The sequence below is a fragment of the Volvox carteri genome, assembly GCF_000143455.1.
Source record: "Volvox carteri f. nagariensis unplaced genomic scaffold VOLCAscaffold_76, whole genome shotgun sequence".
NCBI lineage: Eukaryota > Viridiplantae > Chlorophyta > Chlorophyceae > Chlamydomonadales > Volvocaceae > Volvox > Volvox carteri.
The window spans coordinates 442777-459824 of record NW_003307619.1 but is presented as its reverse complement, the minus strand read 5'-3'; the positions used below and the strand labels follow the sequence as shown (position 1 = coordinate 459824).

The following is a 17048-nucleotide window of genomic DNA, read 5'->3' as shown; positions in this document are numbered from 1 at the left end:
TTATAGTCGAGCTTTGGCGTAGTTGATGATGTTGATGTTGATGTTGATGCACGTATTTGCTGTTTGCTGTTTGCAGTTGCTAAGTTGGTGATGGATGTTCTTGCCGTCGGTGTTGTTGACCGCGATGGCGAATGTGGTTGTGACGGTGGTGGGGAGTGGTGGCGACCGACTGGCGACGAGGGGGCAACAAGAGAGCGCTGTGCGCCGGAGGAAAAGGGGTTTCCCCACCGGGGCGCGGGAGGGGCACCCGAGTGACGAGAGCCGGGTGCGCCGCGCTCTGTGCGGTGAACTCCCCGAGAGCTCCACTACAGGGCGGTGGGGTAGTGGGTTCGGGGGGCATCAAGGGAGATGGTTTGCTTGTGCGATCACTAACTTATTGACTCCGTGGTTAAAGTTGTGCAGCAAGCTACTGCCTAAATTTGTGCATATTGTGCACCTGTCTGCCTGTCTGCCTATCCATGTGCATCTTCATTAGTTTGCGTGTGTGGGCAGCACGTCTGTAGGTATGTCCATATGTGCGTACGGATGTATGCAAGGAAGGGTGCGTGTCAGAGGGGGGAATTGGTGCGGCGCACGAGGCCCGTCGCTCTCCGGGCGTGGGGGGTTTCTCCAGAGCAATGCCGTGACGGACTGCGAAGTGGGATCAGCGCCGAGCTGAAGGCCGCGATATGCAAGTGGGGCGGAGCTACTTGTGGGGCTTGCACTGGGTTGAATTCTCTTGTATACCTCTTGCACTGCAGCTGCGGATGGCTTTATTTCAATTACTACTGATGTGCTGCTTGTACGTATCCAAATGTTACTTGTACGGCAGTGTCAGAGCAGAGAGCTCTGGCCAGCTCTAGAAGCAAAACGAGATATGACTTCCAGGCGCCCGAGATGAAGACGCATTTTGATTTCGGCTCTACCTGACGCACGCGCACACAGGCGCACATGTCATATGCCCGTGTTGCTGACGTGGATCTGTTTGTGTGATAACCTCGGAAGATGAGTCAGTTGATGGTGGCAGTGGCTCCTGGTTGTTGGTCGTTGGGCGTTGGGCGTTGATCGTTGTTTTGCCTGCGCAGTCCCCGTTGCGCAGTGTGCACTGGTGTGGCAGGGTGGTGGGCCCCTGTCTGTCTGTCAATCTGTCCGTCTGTCAATGTGTTTGACCGGGTTAGGTCGGGGGTGCGGAGGGGCTGCATTCATTCATAGGGCGGCGGGAGTTTTCATCCGGTGGTGTGGTGTGGTGCATGCACAGCAGGAGATACGCCGGTGGTTGGAGACCGGTTGTCGAGTCGGGACGGATGTCGGGTGGGTGTGTGCGTACGGAGGGACGGGTTGTTGTAAGCTCGTGATTCAACACCTGCGGCGACCAAATGCACACCTCCTTGCGCAGCGTTGGTGGGTATACACCGGACCAATGCTGTGTGTGCGGTGGGACGCATTTGAGCAAGCAGTGATTGCGACGGCCGGGTGAGTGAGGAAGTGCGATTAGCTATGTGGATATAGTTATTATGTGTAAGTGCGTTGTGCGACCGCCGACAGGGTTCGTTTTCCCTGGAACCCCTTATGTCCGGATCTGACAGGATTATGTCCGATCTGCCTGAACTGATTTGATTTAACCTGACCCGTTTAGCAATACAGAGCTACATAGCAGGATGAATTTCCAGCAGCAGTCGAAGTTATAGGAGGGTGCACAGGAGGGGGCCGGCCCGAGTTGATGTTAGCCTACTTTGATTGAGCTGGGGGGCCATGCGGTGACGCGGGAGGTGGCGGTGGTGGCCATCATACCATCATATGAATTTCCTTTACTGTCGCCGTGAGAAATTGTTGTGTGGGCAGAGTAGCGAGTACCACGGACTGTGGTCAGGCCGCATGGCTTCCGTTTCGCACATGCCGCGACGGACAATGCGTGTTTGTGATGTGCTTTGTGGGCATGTGCGTGTTAAAATTTGCGTGGTTTTTATTATGGTCAAAGGGAAAAAATCGCTTACGTTGAACCTATAGCGAGTTGTACGAAAGACGATTGTGTCCGTTCGTTGTTGGCAAGGCTGCGGTGATGGTGGCCGCCGTGATCGGGCGGGAGAGTGCTTTTTCGAGGGGTAGAGCAATAAGCCTGGGAAAGGTGATTTCGGTGACTTGCATGCGTAAATGTCGACATGCTTTTATAGCGCGCTGCCTTCTGTCTGCCTCGTCCGTCTGTGTACTTGTCTGTTTTGTGCGGGGCTGGATGTGTCTGGATGCTGCACATGCGGCGTGCCGTATCAAGGGCCCTGACCCTGTATGGTATTGAAAACTCGGGAAGCCCGGAAGTGTGGCTGTGGCTTTGGTTTTAGCACTCATTCATTTATGAGTGCGGGGTTCGCAAGATTTAGTGGTCTAGTGGTCTCCACTTCACATGTGTTTTTTGTTCCGAACCGAGCTTTGCCCTCCGGAGCCGAGGCTTGCCTGTCCCGATATTGGGTTGCCCTTCGTCGACCAGCGTCGAATTCATTGTGGTGTTGCTCCGGACTGGGTGTAAAAGTAAGGGGTTGTGCAGCCGCCTTGGCGTTTTGGGCGAGTGCCCTTCAGTACGCGAATGTTGATAAAGCAGGCGGCATGTTTGCATAGCACGCGTTGCCAATGCGTGCAAACATTAACTAATTGCGGATATTGAAGATTCCCTCAGCCGCCTTGCTGGGCCGAACGGTCGATGTGATAACTCATAACTAGTTGGCTGTGGGGGTTAACCTTCGGGCTCCTGTCAGGTGAGGGCTTCGAGGACAGCGAACTTCATTCATCACTCAATTATGCAATTGTAATTTGGTGGGCTTGTTAACGAGCTCGGCCACTGTACCAACGGGACACTCCGACAGACGGGCATCAACGGCTGGATGCCACCCCTGGAGCCACGAACCACCAAAACTAATATCTTGAGACACACAAACTAAACAACGCTGCCAACAGAGCAGTCTCGGTGTTCATGCAAGCCGTTGCTTGCTCGTAATGGACCACTATGGCAGCACCCGCAGACAAAGCCTCATACAACCTGAAAATCGGGATCATGGCTCCCACAATGTGATATCGTACACGAGACCACCGCTAGTGATTCCTACTGTATCCACATCCAGCAGCTTGACAGGTAGGTCCCTAAACGCCCTACTGCCGCTATACTTTCAACACTGCTCGCATTGGCGCTGGGAAGCGGAACGGAAACAACATGGATGGAGGGTGGGTGCGTGGCCCTGCCAGCGATTTCCCCACAACACGATGGGAAGCGCAGCAGCCAAGGGAGGGAGACACACCAAAACAAAACAGTTCCGCACCTCCACACGGTAGTTGCCAATACAGCCAATCAAACAAACAACTCAACTTAGTCATCACCCACACCCTCACCTCCCATCGCACCAAGCCGCACCCAGTCCGCAATAGCACACTGACTGACATCTAAACCATCTAAAGCATCAAACACATGCAGCATGGTTATGATACAGCTGACACAGACCTTGCACTGACAATAACACACAACAAGCGGTGCGGTGGAAAGGAACCCGACCAGTGGACAGTTAGTAGCAGCACGAGCAGCAGCAACAGCAGTGGCGAGAGCTGCCCGAGTTTCCGTAAGTATCCGGAAGTACCTCTTAATGTCTCTTCCCCTCCTCCTCCTCCTCCGCCGCCTCCGATGTGTCCGCCCATATGGCCCCCTGGCGCGGTAGCCAGGCAAGATGACGTCAGGCCCTCGACCAAATGCTGTCCGCCATCCCCTTTCCCCCCAGAGAGGCGAAGGGGGCTCCGGAGGCTCCCCGGATATCCTGCTGGGGCTCTGAATCTTTTCAAGTGAGATGTGGCAGATGTGCGTGGGCTTCATACACTCGCCTAGTGCACCCGCGTAACCCACACAAAACACACCAATATCAACACCCGGGCCGTCGCTCCCAACCTGGGCAGCAGCAGACCACGTCCCCACAGCGCCAAGACGGTTGTCTCCTCCGGTTTCCCCCGCACGCAGGTATCCAGTAGAGCAACTGACCGTGAAGCCCCGTGAAGGGAACAACAGTAGCAGCCCCAAGCTAGCAGCCGTAACCAATCACACCACATCCGCAACGATGTACGACCATGTAAAATCTAAAATCTGACATGCAACAGAATTACCCAGTGGGTGACAATGACAACGCACCAAGCGATGGACCAAACCTGTCGTGGCCAGCTGGCCGTTGCAGCATCCGCGCCAACAGAATGCGCAATGCAGTTCAGCTGCTGCAATCCTACCAGTACGTTGCGAGAAAGCTAGACAGCCACTACTTCCACAAGGTAGGCAATGCAGGGTGATGCAGTCCTCGGGGCGCACACGACTGCCCCCAACAAGCCGCCGTCCGCCGCTCAACTTCTCAACAAGGGGCCCCCCCAGCTAGGACCGCCCACCGTGAACACGGCAGTGCTCTGTGTACGGCAGTCTGGGGCCATGGTGCCCCACCTACCTCGGCGTCCTCTCGTTCGCTGCCACTACCTCACACACGGCTCACTCACCCACCTACCCGTCCACACCCTATGCAAGCGAAGCGCAGTCCCCCTCTGCCCCTCTCAGCCACCCAGCTCTATCTGGTGGTGGACAGCAAGACAGCAATCCATCAAGCACGGACGCACAACCCCGGGACGGAGCCCGCCCCCCACCGCCTCTCCGCTAACTACGGCCCAACCCCCCGGACGGCCCGAAGCCCCTTCTCTGGACGCGGCTCCTCAGCACGCCCCCACTCGGCGCCTCTCCACTCCCCTCCCCCCCGCCGCATACCCCCAGTCCTGCTACAAGCTCCCCAGCCGCTGGAGGCGAGGAAGAGCTCCAGGGCTGGCGCCGGGCGGCCAGCTGGCGGCGCTTGTCGGCAGCCCAGCGACTGTACGACATACGGTAGTGGACATTGAGTGCCACCGAGGTGAGCACCTCTGTGGCGCTGATGGCGGCTGCCCAGTACACGGAGCCGCCCCAGCCAATCCGGCCGCCCTTGAACCTGCGGTCCACCTGCGTGTGCGGGAGTGGGGGAAGAGAGGGGCGGGGGGGCCCAGAGGCATCAAACCCGCAGGGAGGGAAACTGAGGAAAATTTAATTCCGGATGCCAAAGCGATGAGGGGGGAGCAGACCGCACGGGAGCAGAAGCCGGAGAATTGAGTGCAGCGTCCGACACGCACCCACTGCTGCCGGAGCCCAAAGCAATGACAAGAGGCGGTGTTCAATTCAGAGAGAGAGAGAAGCGGCAACGCCCCGGGGTTGAGCGGAGCTGCTCGCCGTGAGCGAGGAGGCCATGCAGCGGCCGGACGGGCCTGGGAATCCCACCTGGCCATGCGTATGGGCCCAACGTGCGTTTCTACCGTCTCTACACGCACCCACTGCACCGGGGGAGGGCGAGGCAATGTCGGTATGGGGCCCGAGGGGGCGGTAGCCCGCGGGGGCGACATCCCCGGGAACCAGATTGGCGTGGCCCCTCCGCCCCCTTTGGAATCCGGCAGTCAACCCCCTCGACTTCCGTTTTTTGATCCCAGCATCATACTCTCCTGCAGTACCCACCACCAAACTCCATGGACTACCCACCCCGGCCCGCCCGCAGCCTCTCCGCGAGCCGTCATGGTCACCCTCTACCTTCAAACCGCCGCCCATGTCATCCCTCCCCCTCTGCCCGTTCCACACCCGTTCCTCGCAGCTTATTCCCTTCCCCTTCCCACACATAAACCCGCACCCCCCAAATACCCCACCGGGCCCCATATCAGCCTTCCCCCCTCCCGCTCCCCCTCCCCCTCCCGCATGGCTGTATCCGCACACCCACCGCAAAGACGAGCATGGCGTTGGCCACCAGCCTCAGCGAGGTCAGGACTGCCAGCAGGGGCAGTGACAGCTGCGGGGAGGGAGGGTCGAGATACATGCAGACAGACAGGCGATAGACTTCCTCTTAGGCCCTTAAGACCAAAACCAGTCTTTGTGCCAACTACATTGATGATGTTGGTGATGTGCCTTCCACTCCGGCGTTTGCCTCCTTGTTCTCATCGCAGCACTCAATCACATCGACGCGCTGTTGCCCCTGGTCCCTTGGTGCCGCTTTCCAACCCGCATCTTGCTCTGCCCCCTCCTAACGCGGAATAGCCCCTCTGCCCTCACTCTCAGAGGAGGGGCCCTCCACAGGACACATCTGGCCTACGCAGCCAGCCAGCCAGCCAGCCAGCCAGCCAGCCACTTCCAGACACCCACCAGGCAAGACGCGGGGTGCACAAGACCCTCCTGCACCAAGATGGCCACCCCGGTCACGTAGCAGTCGATCCCGGGAGGCATGGAAGCGATACCCAGCGCACACAGAAGCTTGGTCGCCACGTACGAGACATAGCGCAGCAACTTGCAGACCTGACGGGGGAGCACCCCGGGGGGGGGGGCCAGAGGGCTATTGAGTATGGGTGGTGAGGGAATCAGCACATAGCATGTTAAGTATGTCCGGTAACGCCTCTAGGACTTGGAAGTTGCGCGGCGCGCAAAGGTATATCAGCAATGCTGCTAAATGCAAGGGGCCCGTGGGGTCCCAAAAGAGACCCCGAACAACGTTGGGTTAGGACGTCCTGCCGGAAACTCCCCGAAAAAGGAAGACCCTCAAAAATGACGGAGACAACATGAACTGTACCTGTCTGTGACAATCAAGGATTCAAAATTACAAGACCACCCCAATTATATAATGGCCACGTTATAAGAACGTTATAAAAGCAAGGACCCCGGAGCCTCTAGGCCCCAGACCACCGCCGCCGTCCCTGCACACCCGTCACCTCCCCCCCCCCCCCGGGCCTTCCCTCCTTTTCCCGAGCTTGGGCCCAACCTGGTGTATCCTCGGCCAGTCCATGGAGGTGGCTGTGGAGGCGGTGCCGCTGCCGGACCTCCCGCGCCTCGCCCTCAGCTGCATCGCCACCTCCAGCACGCTGACCCAGCAGGCCAGCAGTGTGACCCGCGAGCTGGCCTCCGCGGGGCCCCGGGAGCCCCGGAGCGCCAGGGCCGCCAGGGACAACAAATCCAGAATGGTGCTGGAGAGGGAGGAGGGTGAGGGGACGAGAAGTTGTATTCACATGCAAGGCAGGGGGCGGGGAGGTATGTGCCACGGTGGGACGGGCAAAGGGAGGGGACGGCGAGGAGACGGGTTGGGGGGAGGCTGGCATTGGCGTCGCCCTGGGTGCAAGGCTTTGCCAGGATCCACCAGCCAGGGACTTCAGAGAGGAAGAGGAGGAGGAAGGACCCCACTTCCGACTCAGACGACAGCAGAGCGGTGGACAAAAGGAACTTAGTAATTAGGTGACGGGTTCGGTTGGTGGCGGTCTACAAACCAGCTGTGACAACAACAGCAGCGACGGCAGCAATACGCGAGCCCCACCCGAGCCCACATCTCCCCGACAGGGAGGGGTCCTCCCCACCGCCCCACCTCCGCACCCCTGCCGCCACATACTTCCCCGCTCCACCCCCCTTCCCCCTTCCCATGGGGACGTTCGGGCCACGTATTGTGAGAGGTTCCTCCATCCTCCACCTAACCACCTAACCACCTCCGCAGCTCCCCTCACCCCGGGACCCCGCCACCGCGCTCACATGACGTAACCTTGGGCGGCAATGCGAGGCGCCGCATATGTGCGGTAGGCCGCCGCCTCCGGGGACCCCAACCGCCGCAACCCGGTCTCCACGAGCAGCGCATCCAGGGCCGTCAGAGGGGGGGCCGCCGCCGTCGCCGCATCTGCCGCATCGAAAGCCGCCGCGTCGCCGTCGGGAAGCCTTGCGCTGATGAGGGCACTGCCACTGTCCGCGCGGCTGCCGGACGTCGCCTCAGCATGTCGGCCTCGTTGCGCGTCTTGGACTTTGGCACTGAGAGCCGCCACCCTGGGCGCCAAGATTTGCGTGGCGACTTGCCAGGGCGCCGCGGCACCATGGCGACGGCGAACCTGCCCTGTGCCGCCAGCAGTATTAAAACCACCGCTGCCGGCGGCGGCCGCGCCGCCGCAGCTGCCGCTGTCGCCCTGCACTCGCGGCGCGGCGACTGCTGTTGCGCCATCACGCGGGCACTCCGACCGGAGTTGACGCGGAGGCGGCAGCAGCTGGCACACGGGCGGGACAGGCCGTGGAGGAACCAAGTCAGTGGCGGGGGTCGACTGCAGCGGTGAAGGTAGCTGTAACGGTGACGACGTCGCGGGCGGCTGTGTAAGCCTGGTTCTGGAGCTGGGGCAGCAGCGCACTAAGGGACCCTCCGTCGCCCCGGCAGTCCGAGGACCTGCCAAACGAAGGCGCGGCGGACCTGCAGGTGGCCCAATCACCGGCACAGGCGGTCTCCTAGCCGCCGCAGTACGCGGGTTAGCAGCAGCAGCAGCAGCAGCAGCAGCGGAGGTGGTGCTAGCAGCATTAACAGCATTAACGGCAGTAGCAGTAGTAGCAGCAGTGGCATGGGTCGATGATCGCGGCTCGGGGCCTGGCCGATGTTCTAAGGAGGACTTCCGTGCCGCTGCCGTCGCTTCCAGCGCTCCCTTGCCTTCATCAAGATCCACCCGCATTGCCACGACCGTTGGGGTGCTCGTCGTTAACGCACCACGACCCGGCCCCATTGCCACTGGGTCGGCCGTCACAGCACGATGCAACTCCAGCGGGTTGCCGCCAGGAGGCGCCAGAGATCTGGTCGAAGGGGCGGCGGCTGCCGCCGTCGCCGCCGCCACCTCGAGCTCTGCCGCCAGACCCTCTTTCACGCCCATGGCCGCCAAGTCTTCCGCCAGGCAGGCTGCCGTATGCCACCAGCCTGCTGCCAGCGCGTACCGCAACAAGTGCAGTCCCAGCATCCCCAAACGCTCAGTGCCACTTTCGTCACCGGCATCGACGAGGCACGTGGAAGGCAGCGCTGGCACCGCCCCGGCCAAAGCGGATCCCAAAGCACCCTGCGACCCATGGGTCAGACCTTGACCCGAGCCCGCAGCCGCGCCGGCGCCGCCAAGACCGCCGACACCGCGCGCATTAGCAACCTCTTGACGCGCCGCAGCTGCGTGGAACACCCAGGTGCCCAGATCCATCAGCAACGAGTCGCGGTCATCATCTGACAGCTGAGCCGTCGCTAGCGCCGTACGCAGCTCCGAAACCATTCTTGGGTCGCGGACTACAACAACTGGTGCCGCGTGAACCGGCACATCCGCCACTCGGAGGTCCACCAACATAATCCCAGGCCGCAGCAGCAGCGATGGCGGGTGCAGCGACGAATGCGGCGAAGACAGCGGAAGCTCGATGTTGTACGACAGGCGGCCATCGACGTCGCTGCCCGCGGCCGCATCGTCGCCACCGTGCGAAGGCGGCTGTCCGCCGCTCGCGACAACTGCCGGCAGGTAGCGGCCTTCTGATCGGACCAGTAGCTCCAGGGAGGCCCCGGAAAGTAGTTCCGAGTTGCATCGTACCACCACCTGAGGGGACCCGGGGGTAAATTTTGGAGGGAAGCAATCCGTTGTCTGGAGGTTCGGGGCGTTACGTTGAGTTAGGGATATCGTCGTGGACGGCTTCCGAAAGCATTTCAACACGGAACGGATCGAAGTAACCGTAGGCGGCAATAGGCGACGAACACTCCGCTCCGGCTAGGGCGAAGCGGCGGGGGTTGCGGTGGGTTGGAGCCAGATGCAAAACTTGAGAACGGATGCAACGGGCCTTATCGGGGTGAAAATAGGGATACGACGGGGGACTCGGCAAGTTACATCCGCCCTCTGCAGACAAATAGTTGAACACAGTGGCTGCAACGAAGCATGTTCCTCACCTTCAATGTCAGGGGCGGCTCCACGCGCTCGACCCCCGCTGCTCCTGCCGCTGCCGCGGTCACAGTAGTCCCTGACGCGGCTTGGGCAGTCACAGGCGGCTGCTGCTGCCTGTGATGAACCCGCGGAGGGAGTCCCCCGTCCCCGGAAGAACTAGCCCCTGCTGACACAGCACCCGCAGACCGTACAGCTCCAGGGCGGGCCACGACAATCCCCGCTGCAGCAGCCGTACTCGTAGCAGTTGCAGCAGTTCTATTACTACTGCCAGCAACACTAGCAGCGGCAGCGGAACGGCCCATTGCGGTTATGGTGGTCGTCGTAGTTGAAACTGTTGGAGCCGGTTCGGTTGCCAGTAGGACCCGGGGCTCCAGGGAGGTGATGCGGGGGTGGCCCCGAGCCCAACGTGAGTTGCTGTCACATAGCGGCCGGGTGGTGGCCTGACCCTCCCTGAAGCCGGCCGGCCGGCGAGGATGAGGGGGGTAAGGCGAGGGGGAAAGGGGAGGGGGGGGCCGAACAGCAGTAACAGCGCAAGGCACAGGATAAGGAGAGCAAGGGAGTGAGGGAAATACAAACGCAGGAAGCAAGGAGTCAACCGACATGTCCCTGACAGGTATCGAACCGCCGACAGTCCAGATAGCGACGAGGTCACTGCCCTCAGTTCAGATAGCGATGTGGGAAGCCCTTAGATACGCATAGATGGGATTCATCTACATGTCCATTATGGGTCTTAGAGAGCTCTCATTTTTCCCAAACTGCATGTGATATAACAGGGACATATCCCGCATTGCTTGACCGGGGGCCCCCACACCAAAGACCCGGCGAGCCAGGGGGAGATCAAACCTTTATAGCCCAATCATCCAAACTCACACAAACACCACCCTCTGCGCTGCCGTCCCCGATACTGCGTCGCCAGCGCCACCAGCGGCCGAGGCATCCCCACCGCTACCGCCGTTCGCGGTCGTCAACCTTCCACCTCCACCTCCGCCGCCACTGCCATTGCCTCCGCGCATGGCCCGAGAGCCGCTGTGCTCCCCCTCACTGCTGCCGCTGCATCGTCCATCATCCTCTCCTCCTCCTCCTCCTCCATGCAGCAATAAACACCCCAGCGGGGACCGGGCAGCTGCGGTAGCCACAGCAGCAGCTCGACCCTCCAACAACGTCGGCGCCATCATCGCCACCCCAGCTTGATGCCGGGAAAAGCCGCCACCGCGACCAATCACACCCGCGTCCGCACCAGCGCCCGCGCCGGTGCTGATACCAGTTCCACCAGTGCTAAACTCGCGGCTGCCGCCAACCCCGGCGCCATCCCCGCAAGGCCCCAAAGGCTGCGGCTGCAGCTGCAGCGCACGCACTACCTCCCAGGTGCCCACACCCTCCATCGTCGAATCACACAGCAGCGCCGCCACCTCCGCTGCCGCGCAGTTCACCGGGTCAACATGCTGCTGCCCCGTTCGCAGCCTCCGTCGACCCCCTAGGCCGCAAGGCCCCGGAAGCCCCTGACCCCCTGATGGTGTGCCGGGGTCATCGCAGTGGACACAGGTCGTGGGCCAGTCTAGCGAGGCCGTGCGTTCAGCGGCCGGTGCGGACAAGAACATGGCGGCACAAGGCGGCGCTGAGGCTGCGGAGACCGCAGCCCCCCCGGAGCTCTGCTGCTGGCCCAGAAGTGCACGAGGGACCTGTTGCGGCGCATTGGGGTGTGGCAGGGCGGGCGGGGGAAGGAGCAAGCAAGGGTGTCGGGGAAGCGAAAACTACCCAGCATGGTTAGGTGTTGGAGCGTGATGAGGGGCTTCGTTGGGGATTGAGTTCAGGTGGGCCATAGGTTGGTTACTGGATTGTAATTGGATTCCAGCAACTACCCTTTCCTTTGATATACAAAAAGGCGGGGGAGGCTCCTTTGAAGTATGCGGGGTTGGGTACGGTGGGGTGGGACGGAAATGTCAGGGTCGGCCGGATCGGGGGGTTGCCGGGATCGGGGGATGTAGGGTGTTCCTGACTTTCCCGCCCCAACGCCTTGCTGTTGACTAAGGGCATCCCGGATACAGTACCGGTATCTGCCGCGTGCGAGCAAATATACTGGCGGGGGGATGGAACTCTCCTCCCTCTGAATGAAAAGAGAGAGCAGCAGAGGCGTCATCTCAGCCGAGGGAAACGACTGAGGCAAAGGGCTTCAGTGAGAACGGCAGCGAATGGCCCCCAGACATCCCAGCACCTCCGCATCTTGCTCCCCCCCATCTTTGGCCTCTGCACATAGTTTACCCACCCCTTGCCCTCGCCCTGCCCATACACCCCATCAATACGGAACCCTTGCGACACCATTGCCGACCCCGCCACAGCCTTACTTACCTTCAGCTTCCTAGGCTGCGGCTGCCCGCCTCTCCGTTCCACAGCCTGCACCTCCCCACCGGCCCCTCCTTGCCCTCCTGCATCTCCCGCAGCACTGCTCCGCCCGTGCGCCGCACAACTCCTCTCCACGTCGCCCAGCACCCGCACCGAGCTGCCCATGCTGCTGCCGCTCTTGCTGCTGCTAGTGCTGCTGCTGTTAGTGCTCTTGCTGGTGCTGTCCTTCCGAGGCCGCGCCAGGGACGGCCGGCTCCTGGCAGCGCCGCTGCCGTCACCGCCGTTCCCATCCCAATCGCCCATGCCCCTGCAGGCCCCTGTCCCCGCAAAGTCGCCTCCGCCCTCACCCTCGCCTTCCGCCGACGCGCGCCTCCCACTACCGCATCCATCGCCATCGAGAAACACGGACGCTGCATCGCACAGCATCTCCTCCGCATCCACCTCCAAGCCTATGCCGCCGGGGACGCCGTAGCTATCGCAGGTGCTGCAAGCCGACCCCCGTGTCAACACTCCCGAGCCCCACTCCTCGCAATCCAGCACCAGCTCAATGCAGCCTTCCCGCACGTACACATGCGACAGCCAGCGGCCCGTGCGCGCGTGGATGAGCTGCCGCAGCCGCTCCTGGTAGCCGGGCTGGATCATGGAGGGATCCACTCCCTGCAGCTTCACGTGAGTCACGTGGTGGCGAAGGAAAGGAGTGTAGGCTCGAGGTGCAGGAAGCTTGGCAGTCACCAGCGCGTCTAGGGATGGGCGGAAGGGCGTGTACGGCGGCAGAGGACGCGACGCGCTGTCCAGCGGGGAAGCGGTGGTGGCGGCCGGCGAAGGGAGGCTGAGCTCTTGAAGTTGTAACCCTCGTACATCCTGTCCCGGCTGCTGTTGCGCGGCTGCAGCAGCAGCAACGGCGGCAGCGGTGCTGAGCGCGGCCATCGTTTCTGCTGAGACTGCCATCCCTGCGCGAGGTGTGACTGGAGTTGCACAGGCTGCACCGTTGGGGAGTGCCGGAGCATGCGGCGGCCGCACCCGGTGGGGCTCAGGTGAGGGAGCTCCCGTGCTACGGCGGCTGCACCCGGTGTCCACATCCAGCGCGATACCACAGCGGCCGCTGCCGCTATCGGTTGCGGCCACCGGGCCCAGCCTCCCCGAGCCGCATTGGACAGGAGACAAGAGGGTGATGCCGCTGCTCGGAATGGCACCCTCGCCACCACTGTTGTTGATGTTGGCGGTGCTATCGCTGTGGACCGCCTCCTCTGCAAGCGGATTTGCGGGACGACCCCGGGTGCAGGGTCGAGGGATGGCGGCCCCCGGATGATGAGTGCCAGGAAGGAACGGCCGCTTGCGTACGTCAACAAACCTTGTAGCCGTACAGACGTATGGAATGATAATGGGTCTGTTGTTATGTAGTCTGTGTGCATGCAGCTGGGTTGTGGTGTTGCGGTATGCGCATGGGAGGTGAGGAGACGAGATGAGGTGAGAGGTGCTTTCTGCACGCTTCCCAATGGCTGCGGTGTGTGTGTGTGTGTGTGTGTGTGTGTGTGTGTGTTATGTGGACGATGCACCTGTGGGCTGAATGCGGAGAAGCGCTTCCATGATCTTAAGCCGACGCGGTGTGTATGTGTGAGGGGAGGGTGGCATGTGCGTGATGAACGTGCGTCAGTGATGAAGATAGAGAGTGACTTTATGAGTTGCATTATGAGCAGCCGCTGCAGCGTTTGGCCTGTACGGCATTCCACCAAACGGCCGTGGTGGCCTCCGGCGGCCTCCTATTGCAAAGCTCCTTGTGCTGATTACTCGGAGCAGCAGCAGGACGGCGAGCTGCACTTCGATATACGCACCAGGAAAAAACCCAGGTCATGGCGTTGGTGCGGCTCCTAAACTGAACTGGGCCGAAGACTCGGTGGAGATGGGCAGCAGGAATATGGCTTCAGGTATGTGCGTTCACCAGCACCCTCCAGCACCTTACCTTGTTGCAGGAGCTCGGCAATCCCTGCAACTGTGGAGGCACCGCCCGGCTCCGCAATGGAAACGCCAGCACTAGGCTGGACGCCGTGACGTGGAGGCCCTTGCACTAGCCGCCGCTGTGCTCGGCCACGTTGCCGCTGTACAGCTGACCAATATGCGCAACCGACAGTACTTGCAGCCCACAGGCATGCCACGAGAATAGCATTGCTAACAAGTTGCGACGCGGCTAGTTCACCGAGACCAAGGGTGGCGAAAAGAACCAAAGCAATGTTCGTAGCACCAGCAAAAATATCAAACCATAACGGCGCCTGCGGGCATACAGGCGGAGTCTGCAAGATGCTTGTTTGCGCACGGCTTGCGTAAGCCGCTCTTCCCGGGCCACAGTTCTTACCGGTGTGAGCACGGGGCTCGAGACACAGACAATAACCTCGACGAGAGGAAGTAAGCGCAGCACGCGAAGCAAAGCCGTGTCCTCATGCCACTTTGGTGACCAAAACAACAGAGGCAGTGTTACAAACCGATGTGCTGTCATGACCATAAGGCAAGCTGATAGACCCAACGGTTTTCTCCTCAGGGCTGCTACCGTGTGTGGTAACCAGGCAGCACATAGCCATGCAGCCACACCCGCCATCTTGAGTTGGTGCACAGAAAGGGATGAAGGCTAACGCAGCTACCCACGCAAGCTGTGCGGTAAGCAGCCAGCCCAAAAACCCGCTGAAAGGCGGGGCTGGCCTGTGTCCCACTGTAGCCGGCCCGCAGCTAGGTCTCCCGGTCAAGGATCCCACATAACATAAGATTTTACAATATGTGACATTCCAAAATTTAGGGCGACCCATAACAAACAAATTCATGCATGATGATCGTGAGGGCATACCATAATATATAGGATACCCTATTATATGGCATGCCAAATAATGAACAATGCCGTTACAGCGATAACCCGTATCTCGCATGGCGCTCAGTGCAAGTTGGCGCATGTACGGTAAACTGGCTGAAGGACGGCAAAGATACCCGAACTTTATCTTTTTGACTTCCAGCGTGTCATGCTCAGCTTAAAGCAGATACTTGTTCGGCATCCACCTACAGGCCATTCATGGTCGCCTTACTACCTTACAGCCTCATCCCCAATCTAGCTCAGGCCCGCACATCTCAAACAACCTCAGCCCGCATTAGCATATCAAGTCCGGCTCGGGCACCCCAATCCTTGTCCCATACACCGAGACCATTTACACATCAACTCGCGCCGGCTGCATGGTGCATCCCCCTGGTTCCTACGTACATGCAACTTGTCCCCTTCGCGTCCCTTAGTCACTTCCCCCTTCCTATAGACCTCCTCGTGATGCCACCTTACCGCCCCCATATCTCGCTTATGCCGTCCCCGTCGCTTTCCTTCATGCCCATCCACTACGTAAGCCAGAGGGTGAGCCAGAGGATAAGGTGGTATGAATGGCTGAGGGGTAAGTTAGAAGGAAGAGGGTGAGGAATGAGGATGAGTGACGGTGAGTGACGATGAATGGTTGACGAGTGTCAGCGAGATGGTGAGTGAGGACAAGGAACGGCGGCTGACCGCGAGCGAAGGCGAGGATATGAGAGGCGGACTGGATCGGTGTCGCTGTCGGCACAGAGCAGCAGTTCGAGAGCCACTGCCGCTGCCGCCGCCGCCGCTGCAGCACCAGCTGCAGCACCGGCCACGAAACAACGACAAGAGCACAACACCAGCAGCTTTAGGCCCCTCCACGGGCAGCTTGGAGAGAAATAATATGCATTACGAATATCAGGTATATGTATATTTCGGGGGGGGGGGTTGAGATACTGTCGACAACGTGCAGGCATCTAGGTTAGGGGAACAGCTGATGCGGCATTTGTCCCTTCGAGATGCACATCACGGCAAGTTGGACAGCTGCAGCCTCCAGCACCAGCCCGCCAGGGTACGTGTCAACGACGACTGGGCGAATGATAGGCTGGCTGTGGACCATAGAGCTTTCGCTACGGACGGTAGGAAGCCCGGTGTGAAAATGTGTCGTCACAAGCATTGGATGGGGCTGCCGAAGCCGTTTGCGGGCTATATCCCCCTGGCGCATCATCGTGCCCTACTCCGTTTTCGGTTGTGCGTCTCCGATTGGCGGTTAACAGTGAGGGCAACAGGTCTAGGAAGCATCGCGTGTGTGCTGCGGTGTCGTAGCAACGGAGCCATTGAGGATGGGAAACATTTCTTGGTAGAATGTTCGGCGCTTGTGTCTGCGCGGCAGAGGCTCTGGGATATCGGTGTGCCCGTCAATGCGGATATTCGTGATGCCATGCAAATAGGTGATCAGCTCGGCTTTGAGGAATTAATTTTTGAGATGTTTCGTTTACGGCTTGAGAACCTAGCAACCTAACTTCTTCTGCGATAACAGGCATTTGCGTTAGAGTCAAGTTTGACGTTCTTTGTCCTCATAAACATCCGTTTTTGCATAAAAATTTCCTATTTAATTTTTCTCTTTTTTCTATCTTCGGCGCTGTCCAAGCGGTTCATGAGCCTCTACGTCCGTTTGAGCCGTACGAGCTCGCCTCCTGATGACCTAGGGCACCCACACAGTGGTTCGACAAGAATCATAGGTGAAGTGTGGACCTTGCACTCATATGGCTGTCGAGCAGGTTTTTATAGGTGTTGCAGATTTGCAGCATTACCTCGCGGCTGTTTGGATGCACCCTTCTTTACGCATCGTATACGTTGCTTCGGTTGGATCATGCAAGCGGCGTTTGCGCGGTCCTGCTCCGTACTGGTACATCGCTGGTACGGTGCGGTGCTGGACTTGCAATACGATCAAGCACCGCAGCGCAACAAGCTATGCGATGCCCTTCGCATATTCACACTGCATGGAAGGAAAGCGATATCAGCACATGGGGATAAGCTATTGCGCGAGCTCAGTGATAGTAAGCTTTACCATGTTCGTCTTTGCAACTTAGCGAGTCCGAGGCGCGGCCGCAGAACATGACTGGCTACATGACACCATGGCTCCATGGTGTCTTTCCTG

General features: G+C 59.9%; 1 protein-coding gene across 1 annotated transcript; it reads right to left on the bottom strand.

Annotated features, from left to right (window-relative positions):
* Positions 1-16627, bottom strand: VOLCADRAFT_98739 (uncharacterized protein; the record flags this gene model as incomplete). Its single annotated transcript, XM_002957583.1, has 19 exons — positions 1-169; positions 229-305; positions 1364-1402; positions 4748-4972; positions 5097-5142; positions 5285-5337; positions 5772-5840; positions 6191-6340; positions 6801-7002; positions 7556-8055; positions 8500-9393; positions 9738-9846; positions 10603-11411; positions 12079-13319; positions 14033-14339; positions 14423-14458; positions 15383-15481; positions 15599-15707; positions 16557-16627. The coding sequence occupies 19 exons, from the start codon at positions 16625-16627 to the stop codon at positions 1-3; spliced, it is 5205 nt and encodes a 1734-aa protein (XP_002957629.1).
* Positions 16628-17048: the final 421 nt, after the last annotated feature.